General features: G+C 43.6%; 1 protein-coding gene across 1 annotated transcript in view; it reads right to left on the bottom strand.

Annotated features, from left to right (window-relative positions):
• Positions 1-21,592, bottom strand: part of IGFBPL1 (insulin like growth factor binding protein like 1) — a 45,019-nt gene extending 23,427 nt beyond the window's left edge. The window contains exon 1 of the mRNA XM_026712692.2: positions 21,045-21,592. Within this exon, the coding sequence (XP_026568477.2) occupies positions 21,045-21,555 (511 nt within the window). The 5' untranslated portion in view covers positions 21,556-21,592. The remainder of the gene's footprint in view (positions 1-21,044) is intronic.
• Between the last annotated feature and the right edge of the window lie 928 nt (positions 21,593-22,520).

The raw sequence follows: 22,520 nt of genomic DNA, 5'->3' as shown, positions 1-22,520 counted from the left end.
GTTGAAAGAATTATTTCCTATCTGATTTGATGCACAGCTTTTTTACAAAAAGTTCCTTATCTGAGCTTTTATGTCCTATTATTTTTGCCTTGTTAACTAGGCCTGACAAGATAGGATAGGAATAGGATAAGGTAGGGTAAGGTAGCATACCAATACAACACAACAGCTTTTTTTGGCCAAGTGTGATTGACGCTCAATAAATTTGTCTCCAGTACGGAAGCTCTACAATTTCTCTACAAATTTCTCTAGAAATGTAGAGGCATGCCACTGCTCTACAATGAAGGCTTTCTTGGATTGAATCGGATCACGTTTTCCATCATTTGAATTATGAGTATTTGTATGCAAACTGTACACAAACACATATATTTAAACAGCAGACACTCATAGCATTATGATTAATTCACCACAAACCTCTTTGCTTTCAACAAAAACACTGCAAGCAGAAATTGCAGAGCTTTTGTTAGCATTTCTGACCTCAGCATGCTGGTACCTCGCTAATTGGCATTTTGGTGAAGAGGAAGAGTGATAATTAGCATGGCTGGTTTTGAAAACTGTCGCTCATTTCAAGAAAGGGTGAATGATTCCTTGAACTCAGTTCTTATATTACCGCCCCTCCCCCGCCCTTTTAATCAGAATGACATTTGCAGGTATAGTCTATCCTTTTGGCTCCATTTTTTGGTGAACTATTGGGACAAACAGTAACAATAATCAGTGTGTTATTGTGGCGAAAAATCCTGAATGTATTGTGCCTTAAAGAAGAGCCAATTTCAGACTTAGAGTAAAAAAGGCATTTACTAAACCATTATCTACAGCTGGAACCAGTAATATTTGGCAGGCAGGAACCACATCAGCAGTGATAAAAAACCCAAGCATGGATGCACCATAGATTAGATGTACTATTTTTTTTCTTTTCTTCTTTTTGGTTTGGGAAAGGATGGGAAATTGTCAGCCATTTTTAGAAACACTGCCATGAATTGTGGTGCAATCGGATAAGGTTTTCACAGCAGAAAAAAGAGACTCACTCAGGAGCTACTACATGGAGTTCTAGGCTGCAGGTTGCCTGTTCATTAAAGAAAATATTGTAACCATATTTTGCCAACTTTATAAGCCATAAAGGGAGGACTTGTCCCCCCTCCCCTGCAGTTTAGCCTGGCACCATGCTCTTGGCAGTTTTCATCCTCCCCTTGACGCTTCTCTTATCTGTTGCTTCTGAATAAAATAGTATTTAGTCAACATTAAGACACAAATAATACTGTCCCTGAAACAGATAAGCAGAATCAGGTATAGGAGCTCAGTCTGTTTTTTTGCTGATATGGGCAGCACCATTGTGTGGGCATCTCCCCTTGAACTACCTGGATCATGTAGTCTGAGAAAAGCACTTTTTTTCCTGTGCAAAGGCTGGACTTGGTCTTTGCCCTCCAAAATATAGGCAAGGTTGGAAAAAAGAAATGAATGCAGCCTGGATATAAAATACATTCGATTTAGTTTGCACAGAAGTTAACTTAATGAGATACCATTGATATGATGCAATGTCAAGCCGATATCCATTTTATAATTTCTTTTAAAAAAAATTCCTTGCCCCCCCCAAACTGCCTTCTTTTCAGGTGTGTGTGTGTGTGTGTGTGTGTGTGTGTGTGAGATACTTTTCTCGATGAAATTTTTAAGTTTATAATTGAAGGCATTACTTTTTCACATTACTGTAAATGATTTTCCATTGTTCTGTATGTTATTATAGAACAGGGTTAATAAATGTTCTTCATGTATTAAATAATTGCTCCATCTCAAATTGAACTGAAACCTCTCCTTGGATAGCAATTTCTTCACTTAATGACTGGCAAGAAAAGTTGTAAAATGGGGAATCTTTGGTTATGTTTTTGTATGTATGTATGTATGTATGTATGTATGTATGTATGTATGAGTGGTGGGATCTAAAAAGTTTTACCACCAGTTCGGTGGGTGTGGCTTGGTGGGCGCAATTTTAATGCATGCACACATTGCGTGCTCATGCGCCAAACATGCATTTTACACAGGCGCAGAGGCGTTCCAACTCACCTCTTGCAAGCCTGCCCTCTCCTGGTCGCTTCAGCAGCTGCCTCGCAGCACTCTGCTGTGCAGGCGAGTGGGCCCAACAGCAAAGCGGCAGAGAGAACTGGTTTGTTCTCCGCTGCTCATTGTTGCTACTGGCTCAGCATAACCAGGCCAAATCAGTAGAATACCGCCACTAGTATGTATGTATGTATGTATGTATGTACTGGTATATTCAATTTATGACTGCTAGAGCTGCTCCTGAATTAATTTTGGGTGACAAAATGATCAATTTTACCTTCTAATTTTAAACAATTTACTAAGAAAATTCATGATTAAAAGGTTTGGTCATTTTTGTATTGCTCAATTCAGGCTCCTCAGACATGTACTAAATCATATCATACTTCATCTCTCTTATGCTGCAAATTGCATGATATTAACAATATTTGTAACAATTGAAGTTTCACAATTTATATAACAGGTGGTAACAATCAACAAATTTGATGCTTGGTTTCAAAAGTCTGTTGTTTTCCAGCAAGAAGTAGTGTGTGTCCTGCACCCATGGAGCCTGAATCTGCAGAAGAGGATGAGCTATAGCCAATGGAGATCGAGGGAGTGGCTTCATTCGCTTCGGTGGAATCTGAGGAGGAACAAGCCGAGGAAGCCCAGGGCCCCTCAGGATTGAAACAGCTTGTTAGCAGGGTGGAATAGGGGCAGGATGATCGAGAGAGGGCAAGCAGTGGACATGAAGAGTTACAGAGCTCAGGGCATGAGCAAGGACTGCTCCCTCCTGACCCCCAAGCATGGAGAGTAGAGAGAAGGTGGGAACAGCGGAGGCTGTCCCAACAACTCAGGAGGAGAGCACCCTGCCCCTCTTCACAAAGCGCACTTGGGGACTGAGATTTAAGGAAACGCTGTGTGGAGGGGCGTTTGCCGGGAACAAATGCTGAATTGGTAGAGTTTGGTGTGCCCCTACAGACACTTGGAGTTTGCAAGATTGCTTGCTTCTTCCTTACTTGTGGACTCAATGCCTTCTTCCTGATTTTTGTGGACTCAGTACCTTGTTCCTGACTTTGTGGATTCCTTGTTTGTTCTTTGGTTTGTGGACTCATTTCCCTGTTCCTTTGTTTTGCTGGCAGCCAGAGGCTGCCATGTGTGTATGTGTGCGTTTTGCTGTGGGACTTGCCAAGAACATGGGACCATTTTGAGGCAACATTTGGAGCACTAAAGGAGAGTTTGAACTCTCAGCTGGCTGTGTGACCTTCGTGCCTTGTCCCGGGCCATCACAGTATGTTTTAAACTTAATATAACCCAATAATTCTCCCAGCTCAAAGGCATGTTATAGAAAAATAAGTTCATAGAAATGAGTTTATGAAATATAGCTCTGCAATTCAAGAACTGATTGACTGGAGTGGCATGGGTACAAAGATTTTGGAAAAGTCCCACACTTCAAAAGAATTCTCATTTCTTTGACTGGCTCCTGATGTGTTTTTGCTCATTAGGTCATCATTAAGTCTGCTTACAGAAGCTTCAGTTTTTCAGGCAAATGCAGATGACAAAGCCAGGACAAGAGTAGAAAGCATGAGATCCAACAATTTCAAAAGCAACAGAATACACCTGGGACCAAAAGCAGACCCTGCAAGACTAATCCAGACAAAGCTTCGATTCCTTCACTGAAGTGTTGTCAGTCATCTCTCTGTGTGTGTTTTTTAAAATCTAGCAATCTTACTGGATTGCTAGAAAGAATTTTCCTGCCTTCCCCCCCAAAGATGGTTGAAAAGAAAGACAGGTACAGCTATTGCAACAAAAGCCTTACAAACGTTACAAATAAAATTATAGAGCATTTGCTGGAGAATTTTGACAGATGCTTTCCGAAACAGGTATTTTGGGGAAGTACCACACTGGAGGTGGCTACTACATTGATAGCCAATCTCACCTCCCTCTCTGCATTCTCTGCACACCCACCCAGCCCATCTTTTAATCTGTCATTACTTTCATTATTTAATTGTTTCACTGTTTTGTTATTGTTATGTTTACACTTCTTTTTGCTTTTATTCTTTTACTCTTATAAGCCACCTAGACAAGGCCCACAGCGAGATAGATGGCAAATAAATTTAACAAATTATAATAATCTTACATCCTGACACAATACCCTTAAGCACTAACATCAACACCTACCTATCTGAGGTCCTTGGAAAGGACTTGATAGGCAGACAAAAATGTCAAATCCAGTCTGAACATCTGATTGACCATGTGATGAACCATAATAATAATATTTCAAATAAATACCTGAAAATCTTCACATTCAGCTAAGACAATCTAATACTATAACTTTGCATGAAATTCTCCTGGGAAATACTCTTATTGCTGTTGAACCCAGTGTTCTTATGTCTTCCCCATCCTCTATAGGAGGGCTCCCCAACCACCGGGCCCTGGACCTGTACCTGTCCGTGGATCATTTTGTACCTGGCTGCAAAGAATGAAAGTAAGGCCTACTTTGCTTGGGTGCCGCCATCTTGTTTCAACGGCGCTTGAGAGCTTGTTGGTCGTCAGTTGGAAAGCGGCGTTTGGGTGCTGAAGGAATCCTCGCGCCTTAGTTTTGTCGAAGGGGTGGTGGCTTCGAACGAAGAGCCCTCCCAATGGTGGTGGAGTCTCGCATTACTCAGGAGGAGATTAAGAAAGAGCCCAAAAAGCCCATTGACCGCGAGAAGGTACAAAGGAGGAGTTGAAGGTGGCAGGGAGAAGCGGGGGACGGCTGGCTAGCCGGTCGCTCGGCTTGCCTTGCCTTGGTCGTGCATGCTGATGCCAGTACCGGTCCGTGGATCATTTTGTACCGGGCCGTAGTACAAAAAAGGTTGGGGACCACTGTTCTATAGCAATGGTGGCTAACCTTTTTGGGCTCTTGTGCAAAAAATTGCAAGTGCACCAGCATGCCTGTACTCATGTGCCAGCACCCAGAATGCAATGCGCAGCCCCCCGCCCCACAACCCCTGTGCATGCACACGCAATCCCCACCCCCACCCCCTTACCTGCACTGTGCCTCACAGCTGATTTTTTGACTGGTTTGAGGCCTTTTTTGGCCTCCCAGAGGCTTGGAAAAAGCCTCTGCAAGGCTTCTCGGGCTGAATTATAGGCCCCTTTTGTCACTTCCAGTATTACAGGAAGTGATGAAACGGACCTATAATTCGGCCCGAGAAGCCTTGCAGAGGCTTTTTCCAAGCCTCTGGGAGGCCGAAAAAGGCCTCAAACCAACTGGAAAAAAAATCAGCTATGAGGCGCGGGCATGCGCAGTGAGGTAAGCTTGCCTGTGGCTCGCGTGCCAGCACAAATAGCTCTGCGTGTCACTTGTGGCACGCATGCCATAGGTTTGCCATCACTGCTCTATAGATACATTTTAGTTAGAAAAAGATTATGCGGCATCATCTTATTCAGCTTTTCCTTTCTCTCTAATAATAGTTACGGGACCATTTTACATCCTAGAGCATAGTAATCTTACACACTCTTTCATTAAATCTTTCTGATACCATCTCAGATTTCAGGGAATAATGCAATTATTTTCAGTTATTTGACACGTAGGATTTATCTTCATATTTCCTCCTTGGTTAATAGAACATATTTGGTTATACCAAAAAGGATTGCCTCTGGATTTCAGGCAAAACAACACACATATATAATATAATATAATATAATATAATATAATATAATATAATATAATATAATATAATATAATATAATATAATATAATAGTTACTTGCAAAATCATTTCATTTATCGAGTAATTGGTTAGGAGGATTTTGTGTCTAAATGTGCTCTGGGGTGTGCTCTGAATACAGAACAAAGTCTCCCCCCCTCACAGATACAGACCAAAATGTGGTTGTTTTCCGGAAAATTCTTTTTGGAGCGGGGTAGATACAAACAGGAAAAAGCTATGGGTAAGAGAAGGCACTGGAGAAATCAACGGCAGGTGGTCCTTGGATATGCTGTGCTAAGATAGGGCAATAGCTAGGGGAAGGAAATGGAAGGTAATAACAACAGAATAACAGAATTGGAAGGTCTTCTACTCCAACCCCCTGCTCAAGCAGGAGGCCATTCTATACCATTCCAGACAAGTGGCTGTTCAGTATCTTCTTAAAAGCCTTCAGTGATGGAGCACTTACAACTTCTACAGGCAAACCGATCTACTGGTTAATTGTTTTCAGTGTTAGGAAGTTTCTCCTTAAGTCTAGGTTCCTTCTCTCCTTGATTAGTTTCCATCCATTGTTTCTTGCCTTGCCTTCGGGTGCTTTGGAAAATAGGTTGACCCTCCCCTCTTCTTTGTAGCAGTCCCTCAAAATACTGGAACATTGCTCTTTTCTGCACTCTTTCCAGAGTCTCTACATCTTACTAAGCCTTTACAAAGCGGTATTAATACTTCACGTGATCTTGATTTTATCCCTCTGTTAATGCAACCTAGGGTTGCAATGGCTTTGGGGCTGCTAGCTCATATTAAAGCGATTATCCACAAGGACTCCAAGATCTCTCTTGTAGTTACTGCTATTGAGCCAGGTTTCATCTAATCTGTACATGCACCTTGGATTTTTGCAGAAGGGATATTGTGTAAATCAGGGGCAGATTAGTGAAAAATGATGCATTGCATGCTGCTGAGACCATCAAAGAAGAATCACCTGAAGGAAGCAATGATGACATCACAGTTTCTGAAAGAGGGGAGAGAATGGACGGTGCTCATCACCCTGCCCAACTCACTCCAGAATGTCCGCCACAATTGTTTCATCTAAAGGTTGGAATAACTACAGGTAGAGCTCAATTTACAATGGTTCATTTAGTGTCCGTTTGAAGTTACAATGGCACTGAAAAATGTGACTTATGACCATTTTTCACACATCCAACTGTTGTAGCATGCCCGTGTTCACGCAATCAAAATTCAGATGCTTGGCGTCCGACTCATATTTATGATGGTTGCAATGTCCTGAGATTATCTTTTGCAACCTTCCAAAAAGCAAAGTCAACGGAGGAGCCAGATTCGCTAAACAACCCATGTGGCTAACATAACAACAGCAGCGATCCACTTGACAACTGTGGCAAGAAAGTTCATAAAATGGGGCAAATCTCATTTAAACGTCTCATTTAGCAACATAAATTTTGGATTCGACTGAGGTCGTAAGTCGAGGACCACCTGTAATGCTCCAGGTTTCGTTTCAAGCCACCATTTGGAATCATTCAGAAAAATTTGGGGATTATGTGTTTTTTTTCTGGATTTGAAACAAAACTTATTTCCTGATCCATGTATTCACCTACTGACTCATAATTCTACAGTGAGCTATCATTTCATCATTCAGTTTTAGCTCTGCACAGATTTTGACACCTTCCCTTTATAATTTCCGCTTCTCTATTTTTGTACTTTGGGCACTGCATATCGTATTACTAGCTACGGTCACCATCAGAATGTAAATATAGCCGGGTTCCTGTAGTAGATATAAATAAATAAACGGATGCTCATCTTCACCAGACTAAAGAGAGACTGGTAACCATGCCATCCGCTGGTGTCTCTGATATTATAGAAATAGTTCATAATAAGGGGGAAAAGTGACCATCCAGAAGCTCATAAATCAGTAGGGCACTATTCCGTTGCTTGTCTCATTCCTGTAAAGATCTATACAATCTGTGAAACATATGTTACATATTAATATGTTCATTTCACACCATGCCAGTTTCCAAGATGAACTGAGCATGAGAAAAAAGCATGGATAATAAGATTTCTGAATTTGCATATACATGTTCTCAGAATAATAATAATAATAAAAGCTTTGAAAATACTCATGGGAACAAGAATTCTGGAATACATACATAAAAGAAAGAAAAGCCTATTAAATTGGTGCTTACCAAACCTGGGAAATTGCCCAAAATTGGGTAAAAGTGTGTTTTCTTTGGGTAATGACATACAAACTCATTACTCACTGCAACAGAGACATATAAATTGACATAATGATTGCCACGTTCACTAAAATATATTTTTAAAAATCTCCCAAAGTCAGATTCTAATAATAAGATGAAAGCCAATGAAATTACCAAATGACAAAAAGATCATTCAATGATATTGTTATTATGGCACAATAGTATCCTCATATTATGATCATTCATTCAGCAATGTTAAAAGTTATAACGTGCTAAAGGACCTAGGACAGGTCGCTGAAGTTCAGTCAGATTTTCTGATAAGCAGCTTTGGGTAACCAATAAAATGTTTTGGGAATCGCTGCACTAAATTGTTAATTAGAATTGCCGCAAGTGGTCATTCATTCTTCTAAAACATATTTTTGTAAACCTGTTTCTTTTCTTCAGCATTACAGTCTAATCCAGGGGTGTCAAACTCAAGGCCTTGGGGCCAGATCTGGCCTGTGAGGTGCTTAGATCTGGCCCACAGGGCTGTCCTGGAAACATCAAAAGACTGGCTTACAGTGTCTCTGGCAGTGAAAGTGGAACTTGGGAGTGCCAAGCGTGGTTCCTCCAGTTCTATTTTTGTTGACAGAGGGCTGCAGGAGGCTGTCACAGCCGAAAACAAATGTCAAGCTGGCCACAGCCCCCCCCATGCTACACACACACCACCCCCCTGAGGTCAAACACAATCCTGATGTGGCCCTCAATGAAATCGAGTTTGATACCCCTGGTCTAATCTATAGGAGCTATATCATCCGTTGATCTTTCCAGATATGTAAAACTGCAATATTCACATTCTTCAATCAGAAATGGATGAGAGTTGTAATCTAACAGATCTGGAGTCATCAGGCTACTTTGGGCAATAGAACTGTCTGGGTGTCAATTGTGTGTGCCTCTCACAAACAACCCTCCACACTTCTGTATTAACATTAACACCTTACAGATTTTCACAGGCCCCCAAAGATATTGTCTCAATATCACAGATATTGTTTCTAGGATACTAGAAGGAAGGAAGAAGCCACTTTGGACAAAATATTTTAAAACTGGCTAAAGTTTAAATGAGCTTGGAATAGGAACTTTAAATCCCAGAAGGGTTATGTAAATGCCATATGAACAGTGATACTTTTTGACAGCCACAACATTCCAAGCGACTAGTAGAAAATTCAACTCTAATCTTCAGAAGGAGGAATGGGAGACTTCAAGGACATCATTTCAAGCATGCTAATGTCATGACTCTCAAGTACTCATGCTTGGATATACATAGAAAAAATCTTTGTACAGTATAAGCATAATCACACACTTAACTACCACACACTACATTTAAATAGGAAAGCGAGGGTCAAATTTGCCCTCTACCCCAAAGCAGACTCTGGAAACAGATAAAAAGCATTTTGTCCAGTGGTGGGATTCAATTTTTTTACTACTGGTTCTGTGGGTGTGGCTTGGTGGGCGTGGCAGGGGAAGGAGACTGTAAAATCTCCAGTCAGAGGTGGGATTCGCCAGTTTTCTGAACTACTCAAAATTTCCGCTACTGGTTCTCCAGAACTTGGTCAGAACCTGCTGAATACCACCTCTGATTTTGTCCCTTCTCCTTCAGGATTTCACTCCCTACCTGTTTTGTTCCTCACAGGAAAGTCACTCTTTGCTTAATCTTCCTTTTTTTCAGCCTCAGTATCCCCATATTACACCATTCTTGAATTATGCTTCCTTCACCTGTTTCGTGCCAGGATTTTGACTAATAAAAAAAGATAAAGTTTCTTCGGTGCTCAAAGTCTCAGGTTGATAGTCCAATTTACTGGCTAGGGATGATTCAGTATATGATGAATGGTCTCTGACACCTGTACACCTGTTCCATCCTGGATACAGACAGGTGCGGCTGCTTTAATGAGTCTCCAACAAGTGCTCTGTTTATGCTCTTGCACTTGCTAAATCTTGCAATCAAATCCAAAACATTACATATAAATATAAAACTGTCCCCAGCGTTTGCCCTGCTCTGATGACTTGCAATCAGTCTCACCCTGCAGTGAAGTCATAGAAAGGTGTCTACATTTGCTAGTATTGTTCTATTGAATTGGTTTTGCTCCCTTCATTTTTGTGTTGGGAAATCAGATGCTTAAATCAGAAGACAATGATTTAAGCTCTATTAATTTTGCATCAGAACATATTGAGGCCATAGTACTACCAAGCTGCTCTTTATACATAAATGCTATATGTAACATTTATAGCATGAAGCAAACTACAATCAGCTGCAAAGCTCCAGAATAGTCTTTGAGCCATTTTAAGGCCCGTTTAGATAAGAATGCGCAGCAGTAATAAATGTCTGCTTTAAAAATGATTTTAAAACATTCCCCAACTTTTCATTGTTCCACCTGCCTTCTAAGCTAATTAAATTCTTTTTGAGAAACTCTGACTTCATTCTTATTTTTTTGTATTTTTACTTTTGAGTTTATGAATCGCATTTTAAGGTTTTTATGATTGTTTAAAAAAAAACCCTCAAATAAATAGTAGAGTTGTCCAATATTTCAGATTGTAAAACCAAAGGGTTTGGGGACACGCAGGAGCACATACTTTTTGCCAGGATTACATCACAACTACAGAAAATAGCTGTAGGGTGCCAGAAAAAGGTGCAGCTGCTTTGAAGACTTGTGGACCATGTGGACTATTCTGTTTGCTCTGAAGCATTTCTTTCGTCTTCAAGTCCAAAGTGCTGCACTGTCATTTAAAAACCTCATGTCTAAAAGCTGGTACAGTTAGTCCTCGACTTACAACTGTTCTTTTAGTGACCAAAGTTACATCACTGAAAAAAGTGACTTATGACCATTTTTCAACAACCGTATTACTAATTGAACAAGAGTAAGGTGGTTCACTTAACAACTGTGGCAAGAAAATTTGTAAAATGGAGCAAAGCTCACTTAATACATGTCTCATTTATCAACATAAATTTGGGGGTCAATTGTGGTCGTAAGTCAAGGACTACCTGTATTTTGAGCAATGAGCTTTTTCCTCGGTTTCATTTTTGGGAGAGGCTCTCTGTATGTCAAAAGATAATTATCAAAGGTTCAGATATGGACAGGTTCATACAAATAATATTTATGATGTATGAAATTATTAATTTCCAAATTGAGGAAGTCAGTTTGTCATCTACCATTGGGTGTGTGTGTGTTTGAAAGGAAGTGAAGACTCAGCCCAAAGCCAGAAGCAAATGGGCCACAACTCCTAAGATATTTATGAAGGCAACCCTAATTCTCTCCTTGTTACACCTTCAATCTGAACGTATCTTGAGTGACCTGGTTTTAAAACTATCCTTGAGAAAAAAAACATCTGCCTCGTCCAGCATTGAAGCAACGGGGAAAGAGAATCCTTGACGATTTTGCCTTTTGCCTGGAGTATTATTATGATTCCGGCTGTGTTCACTTACTTTTGCCACTGCAGCAAACAACTACTACGTGAGCTGTTCTGAAAAACATCTGGCTGCCAAAATGCAGATCCTATATTCCTCCTGGATTCAGAGCTAACCCTGGTTCTGAAAAGAAAAGTGAAGCAATGGCTTTTGGCAGATGGATGAAACCATCTTGTAGTAATTGTTCAAATTTGGCGGTGGGGAGGGAAGTGACCCGACAAATCTACACAATAGGAACTGGAGATGAATATATGCATTAGCAATTTATTTCTATCACTTCTGAATGGTGGTAGGGACAATAAAACTTTTGTAATGGCTCGAGCTGTGGTAGTTCAAGAGCCAGGGCACTGATGAAATGATATCCCCACCCTCCATCCCCTCAATTAGCTGGAAGGAATAATGAGGGGCTCATGATATTCTGTGTATGTTCTTAGCATTAACATCTGCCGAAGTGAAGATGACTGGGATTGGCTTTAAATTGCTTTTAAGGACTGGGAAGAAAACAGTTCACATGGAACTGCTTTATGTCTACCTAGACAGGATCCCGACTTGTGACTCATAGTACCTTCTACAGCAGAGGTGTCAAACTCAAGGCCTGCAAGCCGATCCGGCCCACAGGGTGCTTAGAAACAGCCCCGCGGGGCTGCCCTGGAAACAACAAAGGACTGGCCCGCGGTGCCTCTGCCAGTGAAAATGGAGCTCGGGAGGGCCGCATGCAGCCACCCGAGCTCCATTTTTGCTGGCGGAGGCTAGCAAAACGAACTAAAAGCAAAACAAAACAAAAGGAGAAATGTTTCCCCTTTTGCATTTGAGCAACTAAGAAGGGACAGAAAAGGAGAAAGGGAAAGAGGAAAGACAAAAAAAAAGAAGGGAAGTTGGGAAGAGAGCGAGGAAGCAAAAGGAAAGAGGGGAAGAGGGGAAGGAAGAAGAAAAGGAAGGAAGGAGATTATAATGAGGGAGGGTGGGTCTGAGGGAAGTCCTGTCTTAGCACTTTGCCACTTCAGGTGCCCTTACATAAGAGACATCAAGCTGCCCCCGCCCTGAGTTCAAACACAAACCTGATGCAGCCCTCAATGAAATTGAGTTTGACACCTCTGTTCTACAGCCATCCTAACCTTTTCTGTCCTGATGTAACAGTAATCTGCATAGCTGTGTTACTGCCTTAACATTGACCGACTTAGAAGATGCCACTAGTTACTACTGGGGAAATGTGCCTTTTATATAAGATATAGACTTTATTCAGAAAATAGCCTCTTTTTTTAAAGATCCTCATGTGAATTGAGATCCTCCTTGGTACAATCTCTGAAAGCAACATAGACCAAACACAGCTTCAGTTCTTTAACAGCCTTTGTCAGTTTTACACTGTGGAAAACAGAATGGCAAGCGTCTCTTACGGCAGATGTAGATGAGCCAGAAGCCAGGTAGACTATAGGAATATCAGATAACAATTATATAGTTGCGAAGAGTTCGTTTTCTTTGTCTCTTTGCTACTGGGGATCCAGATTATTTTGCAGTCCCCAAATAACCTTATAACAATGCTTTTTAGAAGAGAGGCGGTGGCATTGCAGACAACATATTGTTCATGTATTATGGAAACATCAAAAAGGGATCAACTGACCCAGCTCACTAACACCATGATAGTTAGATTCAGCTTAAATCAATTTCTGAGTTTTTTCTGCAAAACAACACTAATACATAGTGCAGGTTCCAGCAGAACATTGAGGCATCTTAAGGAAATACAAACCACACTTCCAATCCCTGTTGTTCCTTGGCTGTGAAGCAGAGTAGCGATTTTGTTCATAGCAGGAACAGAGAGACAAAAGGAGTGTAGAATTTCTCCTTTGGTACTAGTAACTGGTTTATCCATGGGATCAGAGGAATGGCCTCAAGGGAGCTGTGCTTTGCTGATTTTTTTTTTCCAGTTCCCCTGCCTTGAATGAAAAAAAGGATGGAGGCTAGGATGTGTCAACCTCACTAGATAGCTCAGATCAGGAAATCAATTCCACAGGAAGGTTAAAACTACTTTTACTGAGATTGGTTACAATAACAGACTCTTTTAAGTCTGATTGTAATGTCTTCTCCTCCTCCTTCTAGATCACGGGTGTCAAGCTCGCCACGTCACGTTACCGTCATGTGATGTTTCGTGATGTTTTTCCCCTTTGTGGAACTGGGGTGAGCGTGGCCTACGTGTGACACATCTGACCTGCAGGCCACCATTTTGACACCCCCGTAGATCCTTGAACAAGGGAAGCATGTGCCTGAGCTTGTTCTGAATGTCTGTTGTTCTGGACTTTAAAAATGTTCTATTCTCTTTTACCCAAGTAATGTTTCCTGAATATCTCCTTCCTTACTCTGTGTAGCAGTGGTATCAAACACAAGGCCCGTGGACAGGATTCGGCCCATGGGATGCTTAGATCCGGCCCATGGGCCTGTCCTGGAAACAGGGAAGTAGCAGCCAGCAGTGCTTCTGCCAATGAAAATGGAACCCAGTTGGGCCACGCGCATCTTCCCCGAGTTCCGTTTTCACTGGCAGAGGGCTGCAGGAGGCCTTCATGGACAAAAGCAGAGCCTTGATAAGTGACGTTGAGCTGACCACGCCCCTCCCTCCCGCAAGCTCAAACACAACCCTAATGTGGCCCTCAATGAAATTGAGTTTGACACTGTTCGATGGTTCTGCATGGTAAAGGAGAGGCAGGACGTGGGGAATTGGTAAGCAACAATTATTTCTATTAGTCTAGGAAAAAGCTGCTCAGACGCGGCAGGGGCTGGCTTTTATAGCCGGCACTGTCCAAAGCTTCAGCCACTGACGGGACTTCCTTTTTCCCACCAGCGGCTGGGCCAATGAATGGAGTCTATTAGCTGACTCCACTCCTTGGCCATATTTGGTCATATACAACACCCCTCCCCTCCTAGTTAGTGTTCCTCCGATCAGCTGCCGCCTACCATACGTAATCGCGTAAGTAGGCAGGGCTTTGAGGGGTGTGATTCGACCTGCGCACCTCACTTGTTCCTGGAGCGGCAGCCCAAGTGGACGGGTACGCCGCTGCTCTGGTCCCCGCCAGTGGAATCGTCTCAAAGCTTGTTGCTGGCGCGGCAGGGACCATCGAGCCTGAGACCTCAGAAGGACCCCGCAGGGCTTCCTCTTCGTAAGATAAGTGTCTCTGTTGTTGTTGTTCGGGGGTTTGTGCCTGCGGGGTTGGTGTTTGCAGCCTGTGTTGTTCAGTTGCTGTGTGTTGGGTGATTGGCTGGTTGTCTGTGCTTGGGACCCGGCCCCGTAGCTGATTGATGTGTCACTCCCATAGCTTCCCTCTCTCCGTCTCTACTCTGTAGGACCACAGCCCTGTGTTTTCGATGACCCTTGCTGGCACCCACGTTGGTTCCCTGGTGTAACTGTGTGTGTAGACCAGGTCTCCTATTGTGAATTGTCTGCATTTCCCCGTGGAGTCTGGGTGTGTTTCTGTGCTGTAATTGGGATGGACCTGGTCTAATACAGTCCGCAGCCGCCAACCCATTAAAGAGTTCTGCTGGGCTGCGGTGTGTTGTAGTGTGGAGTGTGATGTGCTGAAAGAGGAGCATCTTGTCGATCCTCTCCTACCAGTCCCCCTGGCCCATATGCTGTAGTGTTTCCTTAGTGGCCTGGACCATTATCTCTACTTTACCGTTCGTGGCTGGGTGGGCAGGTGCTGATAGTGCATGCCTAATCCCTAGTTTAGCTAGGAAGGCCTCAAATGATTTCAAGGTGAACTGTGGGCAGTTGTCTGAGATGAGTAGTCCATGAGTGGCAAATAGGCGCCTGAGCACCTTTATTATCACCTCCGACGTGGTGGATTGCATTAGGTTTACTTCCAGCCACTTTGGATAAGTGTCAACAACTATCAGGAATGTCTGTTCTTGGCAGGGCCCCATGAAGTCAACATGTATTTGGGCCCATGGTGTGGTGGGTGTTTCCCATTTTCTGAATCTCATGGCTGGGGGTGCTGGCCTGGATTCTTGGCAAGGTGTACAAGTAGCTTCTGGCTATGGCTTTCATCCGGACTATTCCAGGATGGCCCTCGCGAAGCGTTTCTAATATTTTATTTCTTAAGGAGGGGGGTACCTGGTTCCCCGCATAATAGACAACCCTTCAGTACTGTCAGCTTGGCTTGCCTATTTTGGTATGGTTTGTATTCCTCCCCTTGTGTTGCTTCTGGACATCCCCTCCACACCCAATTTGAAATCCGTGCCATGGTTTTTTCGCGAGCCGTGAGCCTTGTGATCTCTGAGGACATCATCATCCCGGGCCGTATCTTCTCTATTAGTAGCACTGTTGTGGATAGCACTGGGTCTTCAGCGGTGTCTGCAAGGGGGCAATGGCTGAGGGCGTGGGCAATGTCTTTCCCTGGCTGGTGGGTTAATGTGCTGCCAAGAATACTGTCCATCTCAACTTCCTAGGGGACAGGATGTTCGGTGTGGGTTTGTCGCTGGCAAGAATGCCCAGTAAGAGTTTATGATCGGTGATGAGGACGAACTGACTGCTGTACAGGGATTTGTGGAAACATTTTACCCCTGCGACTGTGGCAAGCACTTCCTTGTCGATCTGGCTGTAATTTCTTTGTGTTTTAGATAGTGTCTTTGACAAATAAGCAATAGGAGCTTAAGTTCCATTGGGTAATTTGTGGCTGAGGACCGCTCTGATACCATAGGGGGAGGCGTCGCAGGTTAAAGTTAATGGTAGCGTCTCGCTGTATTGGATGATAACATGGTCCGATGTTAAGATGCTTTTTATTTTTTTAAATGGTTCGGCCTCCTGTTGTCCCCAAGTCCAGCTTGCCGTTTTATCGAGCAGCCTGTGGAGCAGTTCTGCAATGGTTGCTTTCTGCAGCAGAAACACATTGTAAAAGTTCAGCAACCCTAGGAACACTTGCAGCTCTGCTTTGTTTTGTGGCGTGGGGGCTTCCCTTATCACTTTAAGCTTTCCCTTTTGTGGGTCTGATGCCTGTGGCGTCAATTAGGAACCCCAAAAATTCTACCTGCAGGACCACTATGTGACATTTGTTTTTTTAAATTTCAATCCTGCCTCCTGGAATCTTCCCAGGACTGCCCTTAGACGTTCCATCAATTGCTCCCTGCTGGTAGCTGAAGCAATTACTTTGTCAAAGTAGAGTATTACTCCAGGGATGTTGTGCAGCAACCGCTCCATGATACTCTGGAACAGGCCTGGGGCTATGCCTACGCTGAATTGAAGTCTCTTGCACTTGAATGCCCCCCTGTGCATGATGATGGTTTGCGCCTCAGCAGTAGCCTCGTCGACAGGCAGTTGCTAATAGCCTGGGCCAGGTCCAATTTAGCGAATATAGTCCCCTGGCCCAGGGAGTGTAGGAGGTGCTGGACTATGGGCACTGGGTGGGCACTTTGCTGGAGCACTTTATTAAGGGTCGCATCTCCGGCATACGGTGTCTTTAAAATGGCACATGGATCAGAGGTGGTTTCTGCTGAAGCCGCCACACTCTCGGGATCCTGATTTCCTGCCTGGCTTACTGGACCTCAGCTTATGTACGTCTCTGCCATCATCGTCGTTACTGGAGTCAGACTTACTAGGCCACAGCAGGCACTTGGTCCCAGTTGTGTGGACTCTTCCGTTCCCTCGGATCTGTGCCGCTGAGTTGTCGGATGATTCGGTGGCTCTGGCTTCGTTGACGGCTTTTTGGAAGGAGATATCCTCATGGGCCAGGATTTTCTTTTTTTAGTGCGGGATCCTTTGTTCCTAGGATGATCCGGTCCCGGATCATCCCCTCAGTATCTGGGAATCTGCAGTTCTTTGCAATTCTCCATAGATTTGCCACGAATGAATTGATCGTCTCTCCCTCTCTCGACATGTAGAAGTCGTAGCGGCTGTCCAGATAGGACGGAGACGGGCCATAGTGACTACAGAGGGTGTGCTGTAGCTAGTCCCAGGATACAGTCTGTAGATCGTACGGGACCAGGGTATTGGTCATTTCATAGATCTCAACATCACAGTATGTTTTTTGCACATCGGGGGCTGCTTGGAGTCCATTAACTTCTAGGTGTAGGTTGAATCAGCCCATGTAGGACGATCATTTCTCCTTAGCGGGATCGTAAGGGACGGCCATCAGGCGGTGGGCCAGGCTGGTCATGCGCTGTGCCATGTCGTTGGTCGGCTGCGGTTGAAAATGGCGCCGACCCCATGAGATGTCCTTTGTTCTCTCCACAGTTCAGAATCCCACCCTCGTCGCCAGTGTTCAAAGGGTCCACGTGGTAAAGGAGAGGCAGGACATGGGGAACTGGTAAGCAACCTTTATTTCTTTTAGTCTAGGAAAAAGCCGCTCAGCCGTGGCAGGCGCCCGATTTTATAGTTGGCGCTGTCCAAAGCTTCAGCCACTGATGAGACTTTGTTTTTCCCGCCAGCAGTGGGGCCAATGAGTGGAGTATATTAGCTGACTCCACCCCTTGGCCATATTTGGTCATATACAACAGACACCCCTGCTATGTAATATGAAACCATTTTCCCCATTCTCTTCCCATGTTATTTGTTAAATACTGTACCTTATTTGTGGGAATATGAACATGGGACACAACTTGCTAAAGAAAGTGGGCAGGAACTACGTATTCCCAAAATGATGACTCTTGTTGTACTTTGTCTACCAAAAACCACTGGTTAGAAGATCTGATTGGGTGATTGGCTGACTGTGTTAATTGTTTCTGTGAACAGGGCAAGTTGTTTAAAAAGGAAGGATAAAAATTGGATAAATAAGTAAGACTACTTGGTAGCTCTTTTACCTAAGCTACAATTGGAAGAACATTTCATTATCCCTCCTCCTGATTTTATTTTTATATTAATTAGGTAAAACAATCAAAAATCAGGGATAACAATGCACATACATACATAAAATAAATTTACACTAGAGCAAAGGTTGAAATGAAAATGTTATAAACAAATTTTGTTTAGTTTGAAAAAAGGCAAAACAAAATTAGCATAAAAACATTAGAGGAAAAAACATTATAGTAACTCCACCCGGGCCTCCGCTATTTAAACATTTTATACTATTTTTTGGACTTTTGTGATTATTTCTAGTTTCTGTTTGGATTATTTTGATCATTTTTTAAAAAATCCCCCTTTCTCTTCTCTTTAAAATTAAAGGGGTTTCTAAAATCTACTCATCCACAGAAATGTGTGTATAGAATTCATGGAAATGTAACCTGTAACCCTAAGTGGCAGTGAAATGAGCAAATTTCAAACTAATCTCAGACTGGTTGAGTCAGCAAGAGGATTAAGGGGTATGAAAAGCACTGCTGGTGATACAAAAAGAGATCTGTCATTTCCCCCTCTCCCCCTGCCCCCCCCCCCCAACACACACACACAGTAGTCAGAACATTATAAAGCTGGCTGGCCCTTGGGAGGGAGCAGCTTATAGGAGACACAGGCCCTTTTGAAAGGGTCCTGTCTCAAGTAAGATTCCCACTTCTCCCAGTCCTCTCTTAAGCAAGATTGAATGACGTTCAGCGGGATGGGGAAAAGCTTGGCTTTTGTTTAAAGAAAGGGCTACAAATCATGAATACAGAGATTTTATTCACATGTATCCAAAGACTTCGACCCTCCAGTTGGGCAGCATTACATTAAATAGCATAGTGAATATCCAAAACATGGCTGGGCATTTCTAGTCATACCACAGAGATTTGAAATAAGGGGACTTATTTCTAAAATAGTAATGTGTTACACTGCACAAATAAAACTAAAAAAGAAAGAAAAGAAATGCAATGTATTATTGAAATGCTTATATATTTGCATTTACACACACACACACACACACACAAACCAAAGTGAAAGGAACAGGCCTGATTACAAATAGAAAGAGAACAGCTGTTACGCCCAGCCTGGTTCCCAAAGGGGGCCATTAAATGTTACCCCACTGATTATATGTGTGTAAATTAGTGCCCTTGGGTTAAGATATAATGAAGTACTTACTAACAGAGAAATGTGTTCCCCTCTCCTTTGCACGTACTTTTATTACCATTTAAATAGACAGCTGAGAAGATGCATGTAATAATACAATAATAGGCAACAGTGGCCCCATTTAAACAATTATTTATTATGTTTGTTGGAATAGCACACACACCTCAGCTTTATAAATAGACCAGATGTAAAATTCAATGCCATATAAAACTACTATTATTGGAACAGTATCTTGCAAGTCTAAATGTTCTCTCCACTATCTCACTTTATCTTCCGGTGAATTAGAGAGGGGATGTTTTCTCAAATTACTTTCCTGGCTTTACTTGTCTGACTGTGGTAGCAGTTCTTCCACCTGTCCCTATGCCCACTACACACGATCATCCCCCGCTTCTTCCTTTCCCACCTTGTGACAAACATGGGAGTTAAGCTGAAAGAGACTCCGTTGGCTGAGGGCCATCTAATGACTTTTAGAGGTGGAAGGGGATGTGAATCTAGGTCTTCTTAATCCAAGCCCCCAACATGTCACATAAAATCCCAGGCTGGTGAGTTTGGGTGAATAGAACACTCTTTCTATATAATACCCTATCTGGCTATGTTTATGGAAAGTTGTTAGGAAAAGTTCGCGCCTAGATGTTATAGTGGCATAAGATGACTTCTGAGCTACTGTAACAGTAGTGCCTGTGGAATGGGAATGGGTGCTCGAACTTGTAGCGGAAGCATAACCCACGTTTTCTGAACATGATTTAATTTAACTAAATTATGAGTGTTGCATGAAACCAGGATTACAAGTGTGCCTGCATTCAGGTTGTCGGAGTGTCAATAGCCATATGTGGTCCGTGTTCATATTTATGGACCATATAATAGTCCAAATTCTCAATTCCCCAACTTGAATTCATTGATATTTCCTTCCTGGATGCTACCCGCTTTGAAGAGATCATATATTACGCTGGAGAAAGGTGCAAGGAACCCAAGGCAACATAGGATCAGGATGGAAGTAAGAACAGTTGTCAGGATAGGCAGTTCCTGAGAAGTTTAATGATCTACTTTTAGAATTCCCCTTGATTTCTTTTCCCCATCGTATTTCATGTATTGTCTGTATTTTGTATATTGTTGCTTTACCTGAACGAAATAGGATAATTATTTATATCCTTCTCTCTCTCTCCCCTCCACCCTGTGTGTGTATATGTGTGTAGCTAGATGGATAGATGGATGGATGGATAGATGATAGATAGATAAGTAGGTAGGTAGATGTAGATAGATAAGACAGATATCCCAATACATACATACATGTATGAATGCATGTGTACACACACACACACACACACACACACACACTCAAAAGCTATGCTATAATTGCGGGCTCCTATAAAGTGACAACTGTCTTAATAGATACAATAGTATATAAAGTCTTAAAAACAGTGTCTAAGACTAAGGTTACTGCAAACAGGTCTGTTACTGCAAACGTTCAAGTTTTTACCTTGATTGCGTGTGTGTGTGTGTGTGTGTGTGTGTGTGTGTGTGCGCGCGCGAGCGCGTGTGTGAATATAAAGAACAACCCATTGTTCCAATTCAGACTGACATGCATTTCTCTCTCCGATTAAAATATCAAAAGAGTGCAAGGTTTGGAAAGTTGGGGCTGTCGGGAACGAGAGGAAGCAAGCCACGGGTGTTTTGTGGCGACCGCTCTCTCGGCTTTCCCTCCCCCCCTCCCCACCCCACCCGCGTCGCGCGGCTCACCAAGTTTGCACTCGCCGTCGTGGGCCTTCCGGACGCGCTCGCGGCCGTCGAGGACCGCGCGCCAGCTGTGCAGGTGCAGAGCGCACACGCTACTGTAGGACCGGCCGTCGGAGCCGCAGACGGCGCCGTCCTCCTTGCAGACGCAACGGCCGGTTCCCTCTTCGGCGTCGGCGTCGACTTCGGGCGCTTCTGCCTGGCGTTGGCTCACGCACACCAACCCAGGGCCACAACGAGCGCCCTGCGTCCCGCCACAGCGTTCCCCCTCCGCGCCGAGGCAACGCTCGCAGCAGCCGCACTCGTCCCGGGCCGTCAGCTCCGGCACGGCGCACTGCACAAACGCGCAGAGGTCCGGCTTGCACGGAGCGCAAGCCGAGCCGGTCGCGCCCCTCGACGCCAGAGCCCAGCAAAGGGCCACCAGCGAGAGCCACCGAGCCCGGCTTCCGGCGGTCATGCTGCGGTATCCCAGAGGAGCGGGGGAAGCGGTTGCGACGACTCGCGCCAAAGCAGCCATCTGAGGGGGACGGCAGCGGAGAGCGACGAGAAAGCCGCCCCCCACCCCCAGGCGACCACGCCCCTCCCCTCCAGGCGCCCGGGCGAGAAGAAGCTGCTTTAAGCGCCGAACTTTCTTTCTTTCTTGATTTAGTCAAAAGGTTACAATACCATAGAAATAAGAATAAACATAAGTTTAACCACAAGAAATAGGAACTAATAATTGGGGACAATAGGACAGGGACGGTAGGCACGATTGTGCGCTTATGCACGCCCCTTACAGACCTCTTAGGAATGGGGTGAGGTCAATAGAGGTTAGTTTGAGGGGAAATGAGTAAATTAGTTTGAGCAGGTGACAACCGAATGGGGTAGGGAGTTCCAGACATTGACCACTCTATTGCAGAAATCATACTTCCTGCAATCGAGTTTGGAGTGGTTTACATTAAGTTTATATCTGTTGTCTGCTCTTGTGTTGTTGTGGTTAAAGTTGAAATATTCATTAACTGGTAAGACGTTGTAACATAGGAGTTTATGTACACTGCTCAAAACAATAAAGGGAACACAAAAATAAGACATCCTAGATCTGAATGAATGAAATATTCTTATGAAATACTTTGTTCATTACATAGTTGAATGTGCTGACAACAAAATCACACAAAAATTATCAATGGAAATCAAATTTAGCAACCCACGGAGGTCTGGATTTGGAGTTACACTCAAAATTAAAGTGGAAAAAAACACTACAGGCTGATCCAACTTTGATGTAATGTCTTTAAAAGAAGTCAAAATGAGGCTCAGTGGTGTGTGTGTGACCTCCATGTGCCTGTATGACCTCCCTACAACGCCTGGGCGTGCTCCTGATGAGGTGGCGGATGGTCTCCTGAGGGATCTCCTCCCACACCTGGACTAAAGCATCCCCCAACTCCTGGACAGTCTGTGGTGCAACGTGGATTTGGTGGATGGAGTGAGACATGATGTCCCAGATGT

Source organism: Pseudonaja textilis, chromosome 2, assembly GCF_049901715.1.
Source record: "Pseudonaja textilis isolate UNSWEBS1 chromosome 2, rPseTex1.2, whole genome shotgun sequence".
Lineage (NCBI taxonomy): Eukaryota > Metazoa > Chordata > Lepidosauria > Squamata > Elapidae > Pseudonaja > Pseudonaja textilis.
This window is presented reverse-complemented; position numbering and strand designations above follow the sequence as displayed.